This window comes from Lynx canadensis, chromosome A3 (assembly GCF_007474595.2).
Source record: "Lynx canadensis isolate LIC74 chromosome A3, mLynCan4.pri.v2, whole genome shotgun sequence".
NCBI classification, from domain to species: Eukaryota; Metazoa; Chordata; class Mammalia; order Carnivora; family Felidae; genus Lynx; species Lynx canadensis.
Genome location: NC_044305.1, coordinates 44,530,232 through 44,543,812, shown reverse-complemented (window position 1 = coordinate 44,543,812; position 13,581 = coordinate 44,530,232). Strand labels below are relative to the sequence as shown.

Sequence of the window (13,581 nt, the reverse complement as noted above, 5' to 3'; positions counted from 1 at the left end):
CAGCTTCAGCTCAGGTCATGATCTCATGATCTCATGGTTCATGAGCCCTGCATTGGGCTCACTGTCAGCACAGAGCCTGCTACTAATCTTCTGTCCCCCACCTCTGCCCCTCCCCCACTCACATGTCTGTGTGCTCTCTCTCTCTCTCTCTCAAAAAAATAAACATTTAAAAAAATCTTAAAAAAAAAGAAGAAGAAAGAAATGAATGGCCAAAATGTGCTAGAAAAGCTATCCAATAAAACCATGAAATCCATCGCTTTTTGAAAACACAACTGGGAACTGCTGTCTAATAATTTGATGGCATTCCTAGAAAGTCATGCCCTGGGGGACTGATATGTGTCCTGGAGGGATCTGGAGCAGATGGTGAGAGACAAGCATGTGCATCCAAAAAAGCCAACCTCTCTTCCAAAGAGACATTACTGTCCTCATGACCTCTCTGGATGGAGTTTCCTGGGAAATCCCACTGGAAGAAGGGGAAAGGGATCAGAGTGGACCCCTTGGGTGGGCTACATAGGGTAGGGTGCCTCAGGAAAAAGTCAGGTCCAGTTCCCATCAGTCCTATAGATGAACCAGTCCTGGCACTTCAGTTTACCCTGGACCTCAGTTTACCCATCTGTAACAGGAGGTGGTTTAGACAACATAAAATGTAGCCCTCCAACTGTCCAAAACAGCAGCCACCAGCCACATGTGGCAACCGAGCACTTGAAATGTGGCTAGTCTGAATTGAGATGTGCTCAGTGTAAAGTACAAACCAGATTTCAAAGTCATGGTACAAAAAAAAAAAGTATATAGAATATCTGATTCATACTTTCATATCGATTACACATTTACATGACAATATTTTAGATATACTAAGTTAAATAAAACATATTATTAAAATCAATTTCACTTTTTTTTTTTTAATGTGGCTACTAGAACATTTAAAATGACCCCTGTAGCTGACTTCATATTTCCAAGGGACAGCACCTCTCTAAGCCCTCTCCAGGTTTAAGCATCTGGGAAGAATTTATTTATGGAAAACAAAAGATACACCAAATACTGACGTCAGCTATGCTTTGCAACATTATTATGAATAATTATCAATATGTCATCTGCTCTGACCAAATCTCTAATCTCTATTTTGTTCTCACTGCAGGGTGCTTAGTCCTTTCTTGAGTATAGACTGGTACATGGTGCCTCCCTGGCTGTCTGGCATGTGAGGTGATGTCCATTCACTGTCCAGGGGGCATGCTAAAAGATTAAGGGTGTGGTGCTCATACCTTTGGCTTTTAAGTGTCCACAGAGCCACGTAAGGATTTGTCCAATGAAATTACTGACTAAAATGTGATTTTGGTTCCATTCATTACTTTTCAAGCCCCTGCCATCTCTGTCCACGGTCACACAACAGTGAATTGCTTTACTGGACTGTGCCTGAAAGAAATGACTCTCCACACCAAGAATAGTCTGGAAGTTTGAATGCTGGGAATCACCCAAGGTGTTCAATTGCACCACTTCTGGATGATTGAAAATCTGCCTGCAGACAGAATTTTTGAAAACAGAATAACATTTCAAATGCTGAGGAAAGACTGATAGTTAAGGGAAGGCAGTCAGGGTGAAGTGAATCATCACCTCTGGTTTATCTATTTTGTACAGTCACATTTTAGCAATCAGGTTTCTTCAAAACTAGTCACACTCTATTCTTTATGGTGCCAGAGAGCTCTCTTCTATGGCTTCTCTGAAAGGTCTGAAACATGATGCACCTGTTATCCAAACCATTCAAAATGACCAAAAAAGGATTTCTCAAACTTAGCCTCTGCTGCTGAACTGTGCCCTCAAACTTCCCAGCTGGTTTGTGAGCCCAGGCTCAGAGCATGTCCCCGCAGAAGGGAGCGGTTGGGAAACACAGGAGGGCAGGATCCCTGGAGTCCAAACGTATTTTTTTCCTGGTCATTTAAGACCAACTGTTCTCCTGTCCTGGGGGCAAAGGAGGCTGGGAAGCAGTCACTGAGAAACAGAGAACTCTACCAACTTGTACATGGCACAGGGCAGGCTCACCCAGGCACTCCTGGAAGAAATTGGATTGTTAAGTGGGCAATACACACTGGTCCTCTTCTGGAATTGTTCTCTACCATAAGAGGCTGCCCCCTCGGGGACAAGGAAACAGCAACAAAAGGACAGAGGAAATCACTCAAGGCAGAACTAAAGTTATGTATGAATTGAAGTTTACTTCCTGGTACCATGCTGGAGCCATAGCTAGGCCATCTACCACAATTTTATCTTCAGACAAAAATAAAGGTAGATATCAGCTCAGACCATGTGAGTTCCTTTGTCAATGGATACAGTGTGTCTATGTCAGCCTGGAAGGGTAGTTAGGAGCCTGGTGGGGAGAGGTGGAAGGTGAGGGGGAGGAGGAGGGATGGGCCAAGCCTGGAATCTGGGCACCTGCAGGTTTGGACCACAGCAGCAGACCCAAGAGGGCACAGTGGTAGGACCAGTGGAGGAAGAAGCAGGGAAAGGAGAGCCAGAAGACCTCAACTGTCAAGGTAAAGAATACAGACCAGTCCTGGGCCCAGCATAAAGCCAGAGTCTGCAAGCAGGCAAAATGGATGATGGGATTGTTTGGAAATAAACACGCCTGGTGGTAGTGCAGACACATTAAAGGCATCATCTGTAGTGCCCAGAAATGAAAGAATGAGAACAGAAATGGGAAAGTGTCTGTAGAGGAAGGAGGATGGTGGGGAGTTCGGTGACTTGAGAGGAATCTGCCAGAACTGGGCCTCTGGATGGGGGAGGGGTGTGGGTGGCTTGGAGGAAGCTTTGCTATTCAGGAAAGGAGGGATCAAAGCTAACTTTGAGTTTGTCTGCTAGTGCAGAACCACCTAGAGCTTTTCTAGCCTAGATGATGTCTTTCTTACACAAGCTCTTTCACACAATACATCCTGAAATGTATAGTAACAGGTGTTCACTTCTATATTGACGTGCAGATAACTCTGGTTGCTTTGTCCAGGGCATCACCTGCTTCCCCGTATATGTTTTAACGGACACCTTGTATACCAGGAAGATGCATTTCTGAAAAAATTCACGATGGTGCTTCATGATGGGAAGGACTGTGGAAAATGTGTTTGTCCAGGATAGGATTTCTGTGGCCAGGCTTCCAGGATGTGATTCCACATGAATAATAACCATGGGGCACTGTCAACCACCCCAGAATGCTCAGACAATCTTCAGTAGCCAATCAAATATTCACAATACTAAACACATTACAAGTCATAAAAGAAAATAATGTTTCATGTGAGAAGTAAATGGGGCTCTGAGAATATATACCCCAATGTGGTGTTCCTGAAAAATCTTTCCTGAAGAAGTGGACTTTGAGACCTGAGGTTGATTCCATATACCTAGGGAGGTGGGGGGAGGGCTAAATTTTGGAATGACTCTTACTGCCATGCTGTGCTTCCCAAACATCAGTGATGCCCTATAACCAGACAGGACAATTTCATGAAGTGTAAGAATACTTGGTTACATTCTTGGCTCACAGATGAATTCCATACACATTTCTCAGCTATTAGGGCTCACGTGATTTTGTGTAAAGTGTAGATAATTGAAAGACAATCACCAGGCCTCTTTTTCATCATTATCTTCCCTTATTCAATTTGTATTTTCAAAATCAGAATTGCTAACCAACTGGTAAGCTTCGGTTTGTGGTTTTCTATCTATCCTGGCTCATGGAAATGACTCAGATAAGTTGCAAGACACAAAGGTGCCTTAACCCACCTGACCTGTGTCCAAAGGGCAGTTGACTTCATCCTTGCGGATAACTACATGCCTAAATTGTGAAATCATTAATAATAACTAACAATCATATTTATTTACTTAATATTATAATAACTAATACTACTCCATCATTAATTATGGAATAGTCATCATAAAGAATAATATTATCTATGAAGAAGAGAAAAGAAAGAAAAGAAGTATAAAATGTACCATTACCTTGGAGTATGTAACTTAAACAATTTAAGCTCTGGGGAAGAAAAGAAGAAGAAAAAAAAGAAAGACGATACCAAGTTAAACAGTGTAGACCTCTTGGCCAACATTTTCTTCCAGGACATGTGACGCAGGAGAGATGAGCAAGACTTGTCTTCATTGGGGTCAGGCAGGCCTCTCACTTCTTGCCTGATTGATTCTTTCATAGGACATAGCCCAGAAATACAAGTTAACTGCTTTACCTGCTGTCCAACTGAAAAAAATTTTTTTTTCTCCCCAGGACTTCAGGACACACTGGCTACCATGAAATCAACAGGTGGTATTGAGTCCAATATGGACCCTCCCTCAGGAATTTTCAAAGGCAATTTTGACCATACTTGATTTTCTTCTTTTGCTTTGACTATAAAGTCTAACTGCTATGTAAGATTCCACCCCCCTCCCCGCCCCATATTTCCTGAGCATAAGGTGGTAATTACAGACTAACCAATAGTTAGGCTGATGTAGGCAGCGCCTTGGGTTAAGGAGGGGGGTGGGTTTGTCCCCTCTACCAGGATGAAGTAAGTATCTCCACATAACACAGGATCCAGGAACTGGAGATGAGTCAGGAGCCTGGTGGGTTAGTGCCTGGTCTATAAGAGACTTGAAAAGTCCCTCGTCTGCCTCAAGTGGGTGGATGTTGTACAGCTTTATTCCAAGTTGAGTAAACGAATGAAGAACAGAGCTGGCTACATCCACATCACATAACTATGAGGACGGAGAATCGAGACCATCTGTGTCAACATAACTATTTCTTCCAGGATATTCGTACCCAGGATGTTAAGGCTTTAAACCAACAAATCACTTTGCTATTTGCTGCAGGAAATTCCTACAAGACAATTTGTCCTGGCAAACAGTTTGCTCACCTGGGAAAAGCTTGCTCATCAAACAATAGTTAACTTGCCAAGATTCTATTCAAGACCATTGTCTTGCTGAATCCACCAACCCGGAACTATTATGCCACATACTCTGCTGAAATCCGATCAATTCTCTGCCTTGGAAAATACAGCTTAAGGGACCCAAGCCCAGACCTCTGAACCCTATGAAGATGTCTCCTGTCCTCCCACTTGCACACCAGTGGGACTGTGTCCTGATGATGTCCTTCCTTACTGTGGTCGGCTTGTTGAATTTAGCTTTGCTGTATCAACAAGGCTCTTCTGATAGATTTTTATGGAGTCCCAAATTGACATAGTAAATCGGTTTAGTCTTTTGCAAATGGGAAGCATATACATGCAAGTTAATACACACTTGCAACCCATCAAGATGGGAGAATTAGTAAACATTGTCCATTTTCCTCGGTAATTAGGAGGCTCCTGTGTTATTCCTCCTTTGAGGAAAAAGATAGGATGTTTGAACACTTTCCTATGACAGATTTCAAATGCACATTTTACCTCCGTTTTTTTACTCCTTTACATGATCTTGTTTTTTATACAAAGCAAAAGCCATAAGAAGGAAATGAATTCCCAAGTGCAAATTTGAAATGACCACCAAGTCTTAATTTACAACATACACACAGAGTATATAAAATACCCATTTAGAATCTCATTAAACTAGCAAGGTAATTTCAACCCATTAACATCTATATGCATATGGAGAGTGGCACAGTTTTAATCATGCCTTGGTTCTCTCTTGCCTGATCATAAGAGGCCTCTAAGTATTTGATAAAATACACCAGCAAATAACAATCAGTCTAGGGTGAGACCCAGGAATCTGTTTTTTTTTGTTGTTGTTGTTGTTGTTGTTGTTCTTTAAAGAGGACCTACGTGATTCATACAGTCAAGTAAAGTGCAAAACACACTTGCCTACAGCATCGGTTGACTGGAATGCAAAATCCAGCTTCTATCATAAAACCATCCAGTTGAAAAAGGAACAGATAAAGATTGCCTCAACTGTTTTATACAGGGTTGCATCTCGCAGGCCCTAGATCCCGGGCCTGTCTGGAATCACTAGGTCACAAAAACTCCAACCTACTGTAAACCCAGTAACAGCTCGCAGCTGGGTTCAGGCAAGCTTCCCCCCACCCCCCCACCCCTCCAGAGCTGGCTCAGAACAGGCTTCACTCTGCAGCTCCTCAAGCAGCCCAGCAAAGTGAGAAAGGCTGCCCATTAGAAATCCCAATCAAGGCTTCCTTTTACCTTAAAGAAACTTCCTCGCTTGTCCAGACCGCGGGCACCCATGGTCCAAGCTGACATCTCCCCCAGCGATGCTCTATTGCACGCCCGGGACTCCTGAAGGTAGAGATATTTTTAATGGTTAGTCCAGCCTGTAGGAAATTCCTTTCTAAGCCACAGAACACTCACAACAACAGTCCTGCCAAGATCTTTTTCCGTCAACAACACAGTGCCATTTATTTCCCACCAAAGCCCTTCCATCCCCTTTCAGGCTGATTTCCTGCTCCAGACAGCTCAGTTCCTAGTCTGTGCCCCACCTCACTGCCCCACCTCCTGTTTCTCCAGCTGACGCAGAAGGTCTCTGGGACTGCGGAAAGTATAATGATTGCTTTGTATGTTTGCTTGACCTCATGCTCGAGTCCTAAAGGGACCGATATTAGATGTCACCGTAATCTGCTCTGAAGCTTATGGACTTAATGTGGCTGAACACAGAGGGACAGCAGAAGAATGAGGCCCTGCATGTCCCAGGAAATCCTGCCGGAATGAGATGAGGTCATCATCAGCTCTGCTAGCCCTCTCCCCCAGGCAAGGTCAACACAAGGGCACTGGGAATAAATCCCTTTATTTTCTCCTTAGAAATCAAAGATTGAGATGAAATCCTACGTCCCTGTTTACAGAGATAAGTTTGTATAAGAAACAACACGGAAACAGCTCCATGATAACCCAAGGGGAGGGGGGCAGTGCACTTTGGAATGCAGAGAAAAATTTAAAGGCATGATATGATTCTGAATCATAACTGTGGTCATTTCAGCTTGGAATTTCCCTCACTTGAGCATCAAAACTCGATAATCTTCCCTCTTGGCTACAAAGCCTTCAGTGTCCACTCCTAAGTAAAACACACGCACACCCAGGCAGCTGGCCTTACCCCAGCCAGCGTGCAGTGCAGACCTGGAGAGGGGGGCATCCCTAAACCTTCCTTACCCAGGGAGGCTGGGCCAGGAGCAAGTATAAAACTGTTCTCCTGCTCACAATCTCTTCTGTTTGCCATAACACGCTCAAGACGAAGCTCGTCCTGACCATCACCAACATGGTATAAGGACAATAAAGTGAAAACAGGTCACGCCACATTAAGGAATATTAAAGGGGGTTGAGCTGCAGGGGTGGGGTCGGGAGGCACCAAAGCCAAAGCCACAGTAGCTGCTGCCAATTTGCAAAAGCAATTTCATTATTGCCGGGGGGGGGGGTGGGTGGGTGGCTGGGGGTGGGCAGAGAGCCAATAGCACCAAAGGGACATTTCAACAAGTGGAAAAGCATAATTACTTAGCAGAGAGCTACATGTGCATTAGCAAAGAATACTTTTTGGCAAGAGGCTCATTTTGGCCTCAAGATTTGCCCCTATGTTCACATTCATAGGGGACTCTGTTGATCTGTAGAATCTCATCTATAGGAAGACAGTAACGCAGTGCTACCCATCCCTCCTTCGGGAACCCTCGCCAATTTAGTCCTCCCTCCATGGCTCCCTCTCTGTAAAGGTTCAGAGGTGCCTTCCCTGTGTTGCTTTCCACTTGCTGGGATGGAGGCGAGCATTCCAAAACCTCCTGAGAAGACGGGAGCTCTCCTTTGCAATTCTGCTGACTCTGGATCTTCAGGTTGTCAGGCTCAGCAGCTGAACGGAACCCCAGCTCCAAGGCCTTTGAAGTTCATCACTTACTAGCAAAGTCCACAGATTGGAGCGACTCCAGAATGAAAACACAGGGCTGTGTTCGGAACTAAGAGGAGACAGGGAGCCACACCGTAACCTGAGGGAGCACATGATTAACTGTTTCCATGCAGAAGCACACACGTAAAGAAAGAACACTTCCTGAAACCAAGCCTAATGTGCAATTCTTTTCCTTTCAGACGTTTTCTAGGCGAGGGATTTGACATCACGCAGCAGTTAAGGAGCTGCTGGCAAGAGCCAAGACTTCATTCCTCATGCAGATCGAAGTCTCTTTGTTCTGTTCCTAAGATTTCCATAGACAAACCCCTTCTGATGAGCCACGACAGGCAGGGCATTTCGCCTATAGCCAGGGAGCAGTCTGGATTCCAGAAGTTTACTAGTTTAATTAGCTGCCTGAAAATTGCATGCATGCACTTCAACCTCAAGCGGTCCTCAGGGAACCATCCAGTGTAGATTCCGTGCGTGCCAGGCAGGCAGACCTATCACATTTCTTCAGGAAAATGCAGGTTGCCTCTCTCCTTCTTCAAAAGGCTGCTCCAGGAGGAAGATGACAGCAGGTGATAAGAGCAGGCTGCCAAGCACGACCACGGGTCCTTCCAGTTGAATGAAATCCAAGCGGACAGCAGCACATCATAGATTATTCTCATTAAAAAAAAAAAAAACCCATATATATATATACAGTTCTTAAGATCCCCCCCAAAAGTTCTGGTTTAAGTTCCTTACCATTGTAACAAGTTTCCTTCCCAAACCATAACCTCTAAGACTTTAACTCAATAAGGACAGATTGTAATACAATTTAAAATGGATAACTTCTTTCCATTCATGGCTCCTCACCCCTCCCTACCCCAAGGGGTTACACTAGCAGTTCCGTCCTAAAACCATTCCAGTAACATGCTGGACTGAAACAAAAAAGGTGCAGTAGTTTGAGAGGTTGTAAAATTCCTCCACATTTATACATTGAGAGCGTGCTCCTTTCCTGATTTCCCTGAAGGTAAAGCGGATTCTTGAAAAATGAGCCCATCGCATCCAGTGGATCTTTCCAGATGCTAGCTAAAAGCTAGAAAAAAATAAATTAAAAAAAAAAAAGACAGTGGGGGGTGGGGTGGGGTGGGGAAAAGCCCTAGTGGGACATTTGGGAGCTGCCAAGGCTTTTCAATAACACCACTAGAGGAATGTAAACGAAGCCGGCTGCTCCAGTCAGCTAAGGGACAAAGGCAGGAAGTGAGTATTCCTCTCTCACACAAACACCAGGCTCTGCCACTGGAGAGTAAACCTAGCCGTGGCTTCTCAGGTGGCCCCAAGAGCCACTGCTGAGGTGAAGGTCTGTTCTGAATTTTCAGCGTAAAGGACTCACTGAGTGGTCAGTCCAGGCTCCAGGCTCACTGTCCAGCTCGTTCAACTGAGAGCCACTGAGGACAGGCACTGAGGCACCACCACCCGGACCCTGGCTGAAGACTGGCTGCAGGGAGAGAGACACCGAGTGCCCAGCTTCCAGGCCACTGATCAGTGGGGCTCGGTTGAGCCGCTGGCACTCTCGCAGCTTTTGCTCTACTTGGCCACAGGCCAGATCTTGGCAAGATGGAGGGTCCGACCGAGATGGAGGCTCCTTCCTCCCCTTCCCGCCATTTATTTAGTCAAACTACCCTTCCTATTTGTTTGCTTCAGGTCACAAGTGCAGACCCACAGGAGAAGCAGAGGGACACTTACACAGGCACCCACTACTCACAAGTCCAATTTACAAGAGACTTCTCTTATTCAAGGCATGGGTTCTCAACACCGAGCTGCTACGACAGTTAGCCACAAAAGCCTTCTAATCACTACCTCTCTTCCTCTCCTTTCTGGCAGCTGAATGAGACAAGGCAAAGTGGACTTCAGCTCTTAGTAAACAAGATCTCGTTATTATAATTATTTTACAGCCAAACTGACTGAAGAAGGAGAAAATGACTCACCCCTGGGGACCTGTCAGGTCAAGGCCAATCCTGAGAAATGCACGTCACCTTTTTGCTGGTTCTTTAAGTGGCTCCAATGACGGCAGGTCTGTCTTTTGAATGCTTTTCCTCTTTACTAAGAGGTAAAAGCCAGTGGGGCGGCTCTGTGTCTGGATCCAGGGAAAGTCTCTGAATATTTCCATAATTATCTTTGTATTACCAGGGATTTTACAAGCTGGACAGAAAAACTCGATTCCAGGCTCTGGCTTGACAATTCAAATTACATGAATTTTTAAAATTTTTTTCTTTAAGCATTTTGTATCACTGTCCAGCACTGATTTTCCCTCAGTTGATAGTGAACCTTTTTTTTTCTCTTAAGTTTTAAGATTATGCAATTTTTTCATTGAAAAGAGAAACTAGTTCATTGGAAGAAATGAGAAGAAAAGAACTGTATTCCCAGCCCTCTTACTAATAAGTGTATTTTTAAATAGAATTGGAAACAACATTCAGTACCTCAATTTTCCCAGGAGTAATTTCCCAGGACTATCAAATAATTTTTTTTTTTTTTTTTTTTTTTTTTTTTTTAATCAAGGAGCATTTCTCCACTCCTAGGACTGGCCCGACAATGGGGTTAATTGCACTGGAGGTCCACCCCTTGCATCCTTGGAAAACTGGTGCCTCCCAGAGACTCTCGCCATATCCATGCTGCATTAGCTTTGCTGGTGTGAGAGATAAGCCTAGGAATCCCCCGGGCTTACACCAATGGGTTAACAAAGCATAAAGAAATACAAAGCCATAAAATGCTCACACCCAAGTTTGGGTAAACCAGACTGGCACCCCAAGAATAGGGGGGTGCAAAGACACCCCAAGAATAGGGAGGTGCAAAGGCACTCCAAAATAGAGAGGGGGTGCAGAGCCCCCAGAATAGAGAGAGAGAGGCAAAGGCCTAAAATAGGAACAGGCGCAAAGGTGCCCAATACATAGGTATATGAAATAAACAAGATTAGATATCCAGGGGGAAGCACCCCCAATTTAGTACTGTAGCAGAAAAGCTGCTTTCACGGGAGGATAGGGCCAGGTTAGGTAAACTGGTGAATTGGACTATGGATGGCTGCGTTGCAGGCAAAACAGCCCAGAGTGGAGATGGTTAAAAAAAGAAAAGGTGCCTTGTCAACCCTCAGGTTATTTCCCCTGTCTGTCTGGTCCCTAGGCTAGCTAAGATAAACAGAGGTGCTGCCTCATGTCCGCTGTAAACAACTCTCCTCCCGACTGCCTGGCGCCCAGATTTCCTTTTGTATTAACCCAAACCCCTAACCCCGAATATCCTCAAGACCCCCTTTCCGTCAGATCCACAGTTAATGTTCACAAATTCATTGTCCCTTTGTGCACGTCCATGGCCATGTTTGTAAGCCTTCTGATCCTAATAAAAATGGGGCAAGGACCCTTATTTGGGGCTCTTGTCTTTTCCCAGACATTAGCCATCTCTCGCTTTCAATCCTGCATCCCGCTCTTTTGCTAGACAAGAGAGAACGTTAGACCCAGAGTCTACGACATGCTGGTGCCCCCATGGTGAAGGTGTGAACACTTCCACCAAGGGCAATGCACGCCACCTTGGGCAACAGGCGGGAAGCTCAGCTGTCAAGAAACTCTTCCTTTACTTAGATGGGAAACTGTCTCTGTCACCTCCCACCCATCACCCTCATTTTACTCCTTGGGCCATTCAAGGATTAGCTTCCTGCTTCTCCAGCTTGCATTTCCCTACAGACATCCCTATTTTTTCCCTAGGTAACCACTTCTCTTAAGCATGGCTCAGTCCTCAAGGCTGGTGCACTCTGCCCATCTGGAAACATGGCTGTGAAGGGAGAGAGGGTGGCTACCTCCCAGGCCAGTCTCTTTTGACATTTCAAAAGTATGTGTCTTGGGGCACCTGGGTGGCTCAGCCAGTTAAGCAACCAACTTCAGCTCAGGTCATGATCTCAAGGTTCATGGGTTCAAGCCCCACATCTGGCTCTGTGTTGACAGTTCAGCGCCTGGAGCCTGCTTCATATTCTATGTCTCCCTCTCTCTCTATCCCTCTCCCCTCTCCCCTTGTGCTCTCTCTCTCTCTCTCTCTCAAAAATAAACTTGAAAAAAAAATTTTTTTTTAAAAGTATGTGTCTTCTCAGCCTCCTTACTTGAAAAGCTCCACATGTTAAGTGGTAACACCCTGCAGTGATTTCACACCTACAATGAGGAAGCCTTGTAAGCCACATTAGCTCCTAAGCCAAAGGAGGCCATGGACAGGGAGCCACACACGCCAGGTCTTCCTCAGGGTTTACCTGTCAACCTGTGAGCACCTGAGCTTAGACCTTTCTTTTGTAAGCCTCTCTGGCCATGATGCTAAAAAGTATATGATGGTGAATTTTGTGTAGGTGGTTAATTTTAATTTAATAAGCTGACAGCTCTTGAATTGAGTCAACACTGCAGATACAATAGATTAAGTGATACACTTTTTAAAAAATTTTGAATTAACTCTCTCCAGAGATGCTGAGTCAAGAATCTATGGCCATGTCGTTTATTAAAGGTGCCTTTAAGAAACACTGGTTGGGGAGGGGAAGTGATATGGGGAAGAAGGGCAGCCAATACAAAGTGCATGACCAACTACTGGGCAACTGGACTTCAACTCTTCTGGGGAGCTCTGGAAGTCAGTATAGACCATGCCCCAGAGTAGTTCCAACAGAAGCACAAGGGAGCTGAGGAAATGTCCAACTGCCCGCAGGAAGCCTTAATTCACCAGCATTTCCATCATGCCACTAGTGTGTGTAGAATGGGCTCCAGTGGCCAAAGAGAGCCTTAGGCAAAGTTGGCAGTGGAAAATCAGGCCAGCACCCATGGAAATGTTAAGTACCCAAGGGATTTGGGAAGGGCTTGACAGTGTCTGCTACAACTGGCAACTTTTTAAAAATCAGGACATTTTGCATAAAATGTAGATATGTAGCTTCTCTGGTCACACTGAGCTATCATTCCAGCATAACCCAAACTGGTTGACTCTGAGTGTTCTCTTTAGATGAGATATAAGCTCTTCCAGTTCACCAGTGCCCATGGATCTGCTCACGTCATTCAGATACCCTGCTTGAGCCACCCACACCCCTTGTAGAACACCTGCCCTGCCCACGTTGTGCCTGATATGCAACGTGAGTGATTCTGCCCATGTCATCCCCTCAGCTGATTGGACCAGCAAAGTTAAAATTGACCGTTGTAAGACGAAGTAGAATCCTCTACTTCAAGATTTTGAGCTGAGAGTCACAAGGTAGGTGCTCATGCCTGAGAGCTGGTTTTGGAGCCATATGGGAAACTTGATAGAAATAATGAAAATAATTTATGGGAAACATACATCCTGAGTGAGCAGATACGAGGGGCTACTGGTCCACAGTGGGCCAGGAGGGGTGAATGCACATGTGTAAAGGAGCATCTTGAGTCTTGGCCTCAGACCGCTGGCCTTATAGCTTCCACCAGGCCAAGGTTCAACTCATCTTGTATCCTGACAATAAATATTCCTTTTTTTTTTTTTAGTAGTTCGGGTAGATTTATGTTCCTTTCCATCAAATATGTTTTGACCAGAATGTTTCAGAAAGACAATCATGAGTTCTCAGAAGCAAGTATATTTTTAAGATATTTTTTAGCATCTTACCAAATGTTTAATTCAAAGATCTTAGAATAAAGCACACACCGATAAAGACAAACTCCTGTCAAACCACAGCAGAACTTAATGATGTCACATCTGATGGGGATTGATTTTTTTTAATGTTTATTTATTTATTTATTTTTTTTTGAGAGAGAGAGAGAG

General features: G+C 44.7%; 1 protein-coding gene across 1 annotated transcript in view; it reads right to left on the bottom strand.

Moving 5' to 3' along the window:
* RIN2 (Ras and Rab interactor 2) overlaps positions 1–13,581 on the bottom strand; it is a 226,817-nt gene that overhangs the window by 103,109 nt on the left and 110,127 nt on the right. Inside the window, exon 3 of the mRNA XM_030310181.1 lies at positions 6,132–6,224. Within this exon, the coding sequence (XP_030166041.1) occupies positions 6,132–6,188 (57 nt within the window). The 5' untranslated portion in view covers positions 6,189–6,224. The remainder of the gene's footprint in view (positions 1–6,131; positions 6,225–13,581) is intronic.